Source organism: Populus euphratica, unplaced genomic scaffold, assembly GCF_000495115.2.
Source record: "Populus euphratica unplaced genomic scaffold, PopEup_1.0 scaffold1729.1, whole genome shotgun sequence".
NCBI classification, from domain to species: Eukaryota; Viridiplantae; Streptophyta; class Magnoliopsida; order Malpighiales; family Salicaceae; genus Populus; species Populus euphratica.
Genome location: NW_011501572.1, coordinates 10,395 through 20,426, shown reverse-complemented (window position 1 = coordinate 20,426; position 10,032 = coordinate 10,395). Strand labels below are relative to the sequence as shown.

The 10,032-nt window shown below is 30.7% G+C and overlaps 1 protein-coding gene and 1 long non-coding RNA gene across 3 annotated transcripts; one reads left to right on the top strand and one right to left on the bottom strand.

The window, feature by feature from the left end:
* The first annotated feature begins 6,725 nt into the window (after window positions 1-6,725).
* Window positions 6,726-8,777, top strand: LOC105118096 (glyoxylate/hydroxypyruvate reductase A HPR2-like). Its single transcript, XM_011015959.1, has 2 exons — window positions 6,726-7,363; window positions 8,061-8,777. Exons 1-2 carry the CDS (start codon window positions 6,857-6,859, stop codon window positions 8,577-8,579), a joined length of 1,026 nt encoding a protein of 341 aa, XP_011014261.1. The 5' UTR covers window positions 6,726-6,856; the 3' UTR covers window positions 8,580-8,777.
* A 107-nt stretch (window positions 8,778-8,884) lies between these two features.
* On the bottom strand, window positions 8,885-10,024 carry LOC105118095 (uncharacterized). Of its 2 annotated transcripts, none has more exons than XR_840884.1 (3): window positions 9,960-10,024; window positions 9,480-9,869; window positions 8,885-9,219 (listed from the first exon to the last, which is right to left on the bottom strand). It is a non-coding gene; the product is annotated as an uncharacterized LOC105118095 (long non-coding RNA). The 2 variants fall into 2 exon arrangements; XR_840885.1 differs by having other exon boundaries at window positions 9,953-9,994.
* Between the last annotated feature and the right edge of the window lie 8 nt (window positions 10,025-10,032).

Genomic DNA, 10,032 nt, shown 5'->3' with positions numbered 1-10,032 from the left:
AATCATTATCAATAGTCACCTTAAAGGAACCAAGTTATTTATGTTATAAAAGCAATTAAAAGGGAGGAAGAGAGCCAATATTAGATTGTATGAAAAAACATAACGAAATAATAAGCCATTACAGAACAAAGTAAACACAACAAGTAATAGAACTTGAAAGCTTAGCAATGCCAAAGCAAAAACCATTACACCAACTCTCATCTTAATGTGACAATTAACATAGCCAAAACCAACATACCAGACCTAAAAAAAACATTCACGCAACTCAACCACAAAGCATTTAGCAAAGTGAAAGACAACAACCATCTCTTGCTTTACCAACAACCATTTAAAAAAGAGAAAAAATCATGCGACACGAAAAGCACCAACTATCATATAGCCTTCAGCCACCGTGAAAACAACGTAAAATATTGGTGTACATGCTCAGCTAATTAATTTCTTCTATTGATTTGTGCTCTTTTATTTCTTCTTCATGTAAACCAAGTGAACCATCTATAAAATAATCACGTAATATTCAGGAAAAAAAACTATAAATGCTTCGATCCAATCTTAAAAAGAAAAGAAAACAAAAACCAAGCATATAATAATAGTAATAATACTAATAATAATAATAATAATAATAATAATAATAATAATAATAATAATAAAAAGTCAATATATGAGTCCGTCACCAACCTAGCTAATGAACAAAGCATGCCATATAATTTATTGCTAACAAAATAAGCAATATTGAGTTCTCCGTGATGAATATGCCAACACGAGAATGAGCTATAAATAGATAATGTAATGATGAGAAGACCTCTCATATATCTATTCTACACAAAGTAATCATGGGAAGACCTCTCATATCAGTCATTAATTAGCAAGTTTTAATTACTTTCTTAAGAGTTATGCAATCAGATTTAGCAAAAATAGATCAAGGAAATGATAGGCAGGAAATAACTTATACATTCAGGATTGATAATATATATCCAGTATTTTCTTTTAGGAATGTTGCAACCTTGATCATGTTTATGTCTCTTACTTCCATCCACCTCATAAATTAAAGGTTCTTGTTATCAGAAAACTAAAACTTATCTGTTAAGATATATATGATTTGTGCAAAAATAATACAGTTGGATTTAATTTTCCAGTAATATATGTAAGATTGAGACATGTAAAACATGTGGCTATGAAAATGCATGTAAGGGAAACCATAGTTTAAATATCACCAAATATCTAAGTAGGCGAGTAAGTGCAGGACAACCTGCAGACTATAATATATCAACCTTAGTTTCTTAGTATTTAGGACCCAATCATTTGTTCAAGTCCCACTTCATTATGATCTTGCTTAGTTTTGAATTACAAAAACAAATCCATCTTCTTGGTGTCGCCCTATTTGTTTTATTTTGAAACTTATTGGGCGATAACTACCAAGAAGTAATGGATATTTGACTAAGTTTTATCATGAAGAACATTTAATGTATAATAGTCCTGAAAAAAATAGCAACACTACAATTTCATGAGAAAGCACCTACCTTATAAAACTCATTAAATACGTTATTTTTTATGGTTTCACCATGAATCTTAGAGATTCTATTAACTATAGACGCATCAATAACACATAAATTAGCCATTCCATCTTTGCTTAAACATCACCTTATTTGTCTCATTAATCTCTTATGAAAACAAAATCCTATGAAGACATCAAACAACTGTTAAAACCTATATAATCTAATCACGAGCTAGAAAGCTCCTAAATCAGCCATTAGCATGCTTAAAAAATCTCCTCTCGATCAAGAACCAAAACACATATAATGTGCAATCAGTAGACAAAGAAAATAAATCATGAAGCAAACTTAAAAAATTGATAAAAAAGAACTAAATAAGGCAGCCAATTGATAAAAAAATAAAAAATCAAATCAAATCAAATCTTACTAGAACTAAAATAGATGAAAAAAAATAAAAACCACTTTGAACCTGAAAAGGATAATCATAAATTAAAATTATGATATATAGCCTTAGATAGCCCATTAATGATAAATAAATAAATGAGTTGACCCTCCTCACCTAATAGCAACAAATATATTGATACGTGTTTAGCGACAAGTCGATATTATTTTTTAAAAATATATAAAAAAAATATTAAGAGTATAGAAAATATTTTAAGCTACTTGAGTTAGGCGATCAAGTCTAGTAGTCATGTCAAATTCAAAAGCCTTGGGTTTAATAGTCATGCCAGATCCAAGTCCATTAGGTATAACGACCAAGTCTGGTGGTCAAGCCTAATTAATTTTTTTATTTTTATAAAAAACATTTAAACTATCTTTAAAATAACCTAAATAGATTTTTTATTTAAAAAAATATTTAAACTATGATTGAAATATCCTAAAGAGAAATTCTAATTATTATTTTATTAAAAAAAAATTAAACTATCCTTAAAGTATTCTAAATAAAAATTCTAATTAATTTTTAAAAATTATCTTTTATTTTTTATAGACTCTTGGGTCTGGTGGCCATGCTTTATTATTCTTTTTTTATAAATGCTTTTATATTTTTATAAAAAAAATATTTAAACTATCGTTAGAGTATTCTAAATAGAAATTCTAATTAATTTTTTATAATTATTTTTTTCATAAAAAAATATTTAAACAATCCTTAAAGTATCCTAAATAGAAATCCTAAATAATTATTTTATAAAATATTTTTATTTAAAAAATATTTAAACTATCCTTGAAGTATCTTAAATAATTTTTTTATAAATTATTTCTACTTTTTTATAAAAAAAAAAAAACAAAATTACACTATCCTTGAAGTATCCAAACATAAATTCTAATTAATTTAAAAAAATTATTTTTATTTTTTATCAAAAAATATTTAAATTATTCTTGAAGTATTCAAAAAAATTTATAATTTTTTTATTTGTTGTAAAAAAATTTAAATTATCCTTAAAGTATTCTAAATAGAAATTCTAATTAATTTTTGTATAAATTATTTTTTATTTTTGATAAAAAAATCATTTAAACTATCATTAAAGTACATAGAGATTCTAATTAATTTGTTTTATTTTTATAGGTTCTTATGTTTGGCAATCATGCCAAACCCAAACAAAAAATAAACAAACATAGAAAAAATATGCATTTTAATTGTTAAGGGTGACAAAAGAAAGAAGAAACATAAACAATCGATCATTGATGACAATTCAACTATAATATGTCTATATGTGCTGCACCATATGGAATAGAGCACATCTGTGTATCTATCTAGACAGCAAATGACCAAATTCGGTCACCGGGAGGCGTCTCACGCCCCTCCTTAATGGTGTGAGTGCCACCCACTCATTGAAGTGGGTAGAACACATATCAACAACTTTGAATAAACAATAGAAAAGATAACATGACAATACTAAAATATCCTCCATGATTCTCTTAATTACACAGCATACCCAAGTAAATTTCACTATCATAATCCATGGCAATCTATGTCCTCATGTCATTTAGCTTTCTTTATAATTAAATCCCAAGCAAGCACAAACCTTAATATAGACCCAAAAAAAAACAACAACAATTGTCAAGCAATACGAGCCTACAATCCAAACATATAAACTAAATCATAGCAATAATTAAAAACCAAAAAAAAAATATGTAAAAACAAAAAATGCATCATCTTCAACAAATAAAATTTATGGAAAAGAATATGCAGAGAAAAGGCAATGGTGGCTACTGGTAAAAAAATCCCATCTTTAAAAATGGTTTATAATTGCAAATAAAAAGATCAAGATTAATGAGAAGATAAAAAAAAAGCCAGCATCAAATAAGAAACAACAAAACAACCTAAAAATCAAGTGATCCCCATATGCAAAACCCATCGATCAAGATGAAAAGAGAGAGAGGTTGTTGTTGTTCTAGGAATAAGACGACAACAACAACTAAAAATAGGTAAATTAGGTGTTCCACTAATTATGTTAAATAATATAAATAGTCACATTATGCACATATAACATAATAAGCTACAATATAATTAAAATGCTTAAAGTAAATAGATAAGGAAAAAAAAGATTATGTAAGCTACAATATAATTAAAGTGCTTCTATATAATGTATTTTCATAATCTCTCTTTAATTTTGCATAAAAGAAAGCTATATATGTTTCCAAAAGAAAGTAGTTATTCATAGTTATTAGAATGCCTCTAACATCTAACATCTAAAGCGGTTGATCGGTTCAAATGACTATATTATTTGGTTGATTGATTCCTGTAAAATCCCCAAGTGTTCATCATAGATGAACAATGATCAACCAGTTCACTTGGTATGCTTAAACAGTCGACCGATTTAACTTAAAAATTAATTTTGACAATTTCAAACCTGGTGAAACTTTTAAATGTATATCAATCATATTTATGCATGCAATGTAAAATATGTGAGTTTATTTTTGTTTGCTATTAAATAAAATATAAATATTTAATAATAAGATCTAAAATAAATCTTTAATAACTAAGTTTTCACTTGCTTTGCATCTTGGACTTATTGATGGATTTCTCCACTCAATTCCTTATGCTTATTAATGTATTCTTTATATAAAACCTATTTAAATTTAATTTCATGCAAGTATATCATTTTCAATCTTAATAGGCTTATGAGGTCCATTTTCAATAAATGGTCATATATCATAATCAATAGATTGAATAAATATAATCATTCTAGCTTTTCAATTGACATAATCATTATCATAAAAGAATGGTGGCCTAGAGGTTTATGCTTTCTTATTTTGAACATTATAGCTAGTGGTTTTCATTCTACTTAAGTCTGAGCTAACTTGTATACATGAGGACTAAGCTCAAATATCAATTGTTATTCTATGATTAAGGTAAAAACAACACCTATAAGGAAATGAATTAGGTGTTCCACTAATTATGTTAAATAATATAAATAATCACATTAAGCACATATAACACAATATCCAACAATTTAATTAAAGTACTTAAAGTAATGAGATTAGAAAAAAAAGATTGCAACCTGAGTTTTTAACGTGGTTTGGTAAGCTTACATCAACATCTCAAGTACCAATTGTACTTAAGTATTATACTCTTTTACTAATTCAAGTAAATATAATGACCTTGATGAATCCATATCAAGCAATTACACCATTTGAAGATTTTCACTCTTTAATAATTTTTCATTGCTGACAATACCTTACTAATGCCAAGAGTTTATTCAAACTCCTAGGTATTTACAATTATGATTTGTTTACAACAAGATTCACTCTCTTAAAGAGTAGATTATACAATTAAAAACTATAATTTTTATAGCTCACTCCATAGCATTTAGGATGATTAAAGATATGTGTGTAATGACTATGAGATTTTATATTTTTATGCTAGAATATAAAGATTTAATTTTTCACAACTTATAGTATGCTAGGATTGGTGGTTTCTAGTTAGGTTTTTCTTTTGGAATAGCTTCTATATAATGCATGTTCAAATCTTTCTTTAATTTTGCAAAAGAAAGAGTTATGTACACACACACACAAGAAATTAGGTGTTTATCGTTGTTAGAATGTCTTTGACACCTAAAGTGGTCGACTAGTTTAAATGACCATATTATTTGGTCAACCAGTTCCTAAAGTTTTTTTAAGTGTTCATCACATATGAACAACGATCAACCGTTTCACTTGGTATGTTCAAATGATCGACCAATTCAGCTTAAAAACTAGTTTTGGAATTTTAAATCTAGTGAAACTTGAACTAAGTAAGTGTATATCAATCACATTTATACATGCAATGTAAAATATGAGAATTCATTTTAGTTTGCTATTAAGTAAGATATAAAGATTTAATAACAAGTTCTAAAATGAATTCTTAATAGCTAAGTCTCCACTTACTTTGTATTTTAGACTTGTTGATGAGTTTCTTCATTCAATTCCATATACTTGTTAAAGTAATCTTTATATAAAATATATTTAAATTTAATCTCATTTAAGCATATTATTAATTTATTTTTCATTTAAATTATTATTATCAAAATAGAAGATATTATAAATATTAATATGTGACTCATAGGTAAACAATTGTATCACTAATGTGGAGCAGATAAATAGGCAAAAGGAAAGAGAAAAGAAAAAATAGACAATATTGCACTATTATTATTGTAAAAGAAAGGAGAAGAAAGAGAAATAGTGTGATTGTCATGAAGCCATGTTGTCTAGGCATAAAAGAATAGGGGAAAGAAAGAAAAAGAACAAAATATGCGAGAATCCACAATACTAATATGTCTGCATCAATGATAGAATGAATAATAATGTAACAATATATTTTAGTTTTTTTTATAATGATAAAATTTCAGGATTATCTAAATTGAAATTTCAAACTCGTGTCATTAAGATATTATTTTTTTACTACAAAAATAAAATAAACTATTATTTAATCTCTCAATCATGTATATTAGTTTTTTTGTTCCATAACATTAATCAATGAATATCAACAACTTCTCTCTATGCTCCTTAAAGCTTTCTGTTTATTGAATAAGTCAAGATAGAATAATTTTTAGCTACAAATTTAATATTTTTTATACATAATTATGATGTTAAAGAAAATCTATAAATTTTTTTAAACATGATTTTTACTAGAATAAAAAATTATTTAGAAAATTGATTCTGAACAAAGAAATTTAATTTCAAAATTATGAATTTGGATCCAAATTCATGGATTATAGAAATACGAGAACAAAAGAACATGATATTGTGATTGAAAAAACTATGCATTTCTTATTGCCATGGTCTCTCCAAAACTTAGCATGCATTGTTAACAGTATCGTTCTGCTTTTGCACAGTTTTGACATGTCGTTTTAGGATGTCCCCGGCCATGTTAACTGACTTTCAAAATGGAAACGAGCCACCACACAACCCAACAAACAGAAAAGGAGAAGGACCCTAACCTTGAAAAAATCTCAGGCATAGAAATGAAGTCCATTGGAGTCCTAATGACTTGTCCGATGCACAAATACCTAGAACAACAGCTAGAAACCCACTTCAATCTCTTCAGACTATGGCACTGCAACTCCTCAATAACTGAGTTCTTGAAAACCCATCAAGGAAACACAATCAGAGCAGTAGTGGGTAACACTGAGATTGGTGCAGATGCGGAACTAATTGCGTCATTGCCAAGTTTGGAAATTGTTGCCAGTTACAGTGTAGGATTGGATAAAATTGATTTGAGAAAGTGTGAAGAGAAAGGGATTAGAGTTGCTAATACCCCTGATGTTTTGACTGATGATGTTGCTGACTTAGCAATTGGGTTGATATTGGGGGTTTTGAGGGGGATCTGCGCTTCTGATGCTTACGTCAGGATTGGCAAGTGGAAGGATGCTGATTTTGGATTGGCAACAAAGGTCTCTCTCTCTCTCTCGGTTATTTATCAGCATTTTAATATTGATTTTGTGTGATGTGGATTGCTGTCTTTGGATTCTCGGATTGATAATAGGTGAATGGAAGGTACAGGCTTGATAGATATGAAAATTTCGTATAGCTAGAGGAATTCTGTAGATTGTATCATTCTTAACTTACAAGATTAGTTTCCTTTATGTTTGTACGTTTAGTATTACAGATCTCATGTTTTGTCTGAAGTCACTTGCTGTCTCTCTTGATTTGAATCCTGTTATAGAATGATAACTAGGAGGTTGTGTCCAGAAAGGACCACGATTCGTTACGAGAATCATTTTTGGGTTACACCTAACTGGGAGACTATATACATTGCGAATTTCTTTGTGCCCTGCTAGTGGAGAGCTGACATTATGGAAGGAGTTGGATAAACTCCATGCCATGAACACTGCAGAAATTCAAGATGCTTTGGGTGGAGAAATTGAAATGTGTATTTCCATTCTATTTGAGCATTATTCTGTTAATCATCATTGTTGACATCTATATCAGTTTTCTATTTTTCATGTCTAGTTTGCCATTGTTCAATATACTTGTTATTAATGATGCAAGCATGTAAAGTTGGTGCGTCTTCGACTTTAATTGGAAGCTGAACTGTAGTTTTGTATGGAGTTTGAATTTTGTTCGTTGATACTGCCTTTTCCCTTTCAGTTTAGTGGTAAATCAGTTGGCATCGTTGGGTTGGGCAGGATTGGTACAGCTATTGCAAAGAGAGCTGAAGCTTTTGGTTGCTCCATAAGTTACTTCTCCAGGTCACAAAAACCATTTGCAAGCTACAAATTCTACTCGAATATTATTGACTTGGCCACCAGTTGCCAAATCCTCATCGTGGCATGTGCTTTGACAGAGGAAACACGCCATATTATCAATCGCGAAGTCATTGATGCACTGGGTCCAAAGGGCATTCTAATAAACATTGGACGGGGTGCTCACGTGGATGAAACTGAGCTTGTGTCTGCATTGCTTGAAGGTCGGCTAGGTGGAGCAGGGCTTGATGTGTATGAAAATGAGCCTGAGGTACCTGAAGAATTGCTCGGTCTTGGCAATGTCGTCCTCCAGCCACATGTGGGATCTGACACTGTAGAAACTAGCGACGCAATGGCAGACCTTGTCATTTCAAACCTGAAGGCACACTTTAGCAAAAAGTCCCTGTTGACTCCAGTTATATGATGGTTATGCCAAAGACAAGGCTTGAGTCAGGTGCTTGTGTAGACGTCCTTCGATTCTCCAGATTTTTGTCATGTCTACATCACTAGAAGCTCTGTCCGTGATTTTCTAGCATATTGAAAAGTCCATTTGAGCTCATAGTGGTTGTAAGCAACGAATTTTAATGAAGTTAATAGCCCAATTGGCAGTCTCCAGGAATCACCTAGTACCTCCAAGGAGATTGGTAAGTCGCAACCATTGGTTATTGGCTAACTAGAACTAGCTCACCAAAATCATTGGGGGAAAACCATAAAAGACAAGGAAAAATGTGAATGCGCAATGATAATGGTGAATATCATGATAACTAGCTGCCATATTTACATGAAAAGATCGGTGCAACTGCCCTGTGACCTGTTTTTTGTTCTTTTTCGCTTCTACTATTCTGAAGTACCTATTTTCCTCCCTTCCACTTGCCTCTCTGGAACTTCTTGGCAATCAAATGCAGAGACTTAATCAATCAGGGAGAAGAAGCTCCTTTGAAGATTAGGAAATTGAGGGTCTCCAATGTCAAGTAGATAAAAGTCCCTTTATAATGAGTGAAAAAACAAATAAAATTTGAACCCACCACACATGGCCATCCCCTCCCGTATCTCAGGTCAAACTGCTGCCAATCACACCACAAAAGAATAAGCTGAAAGAGCATTTTCCAACCACAATCGAATAGATTAAGCCATTAAGGGATATTAATTTCCCATATTCAGAAAGGAAGAAAAAAATAGAATGCATCTCATTTTCAAGAGGCATGCAAACCATGTTGCAATACTTGCACATGAAAGATATATTAATAATAATAAAAAAAAAAAAAAAGGAACTGCTTTTTCCATGTGTGCGTATGCATGTGATAGAGAGGGAGAGGGATGGTACCTTTTTTATGTGGGCAGCAATGGATTTGCAGTCTTGGACATCATAGAAATCCAGAGCCTGAGAAGCAGAAGTCATGACTTGGATTTGCATCTTCATAGGCATGTCTGTGTCCTCTATACGTGCTTTTCCTTCCAAATTTTTTCTCTCGAAGAAGAAGAAATGAAAACTCAGTTGAGATATACACTATCTGCTATCCAGACAGCTGGTTCTTGTCTAAAAACCCCAGTACTAGCTAGCAGAAAAAGATTTATCTCGAACTTCACAATTGTGAAAGAGCACTAAGAAAGACACCAATGAGGAAGAAACACCAGGCCTACACTCTCAAGGAACAAAATATATTAAAGCATTAGCTTCATCATTATCAGTACTCTTCCATCAATCCATAGTAACCTGAAAATGGAAGAGGACGAGTCTTAGGCCAGCAAATTTGAACCTGGGAAAAGGCATAACAAAGTTCAATCTTGAAGATGGACATCTTACATTTTCAAGCATAGTTCAACAACAACAAGAAGGCATTAAGAACATGGCTGCCGGCTAAAGGGCCCCCTCCAAA

Excerpts from the sequence above, each read along its gene's own strand:
- LOC105118096 (XM_011015959.1), top strand. The coding sequence starts at position 6,857 with ATGGAAACGAGCCACCACACAACCCAACAAACAGAAAAGGAGAAGGAC. Across the intron at positions 7,364-8,060 it reads ATTTTGGATTGGCAACAAAG|TTTAGTGGTAAATCAGTTGG; the intron begins GTCTCTCTCTCT and ends TTTCCCTTTCAG.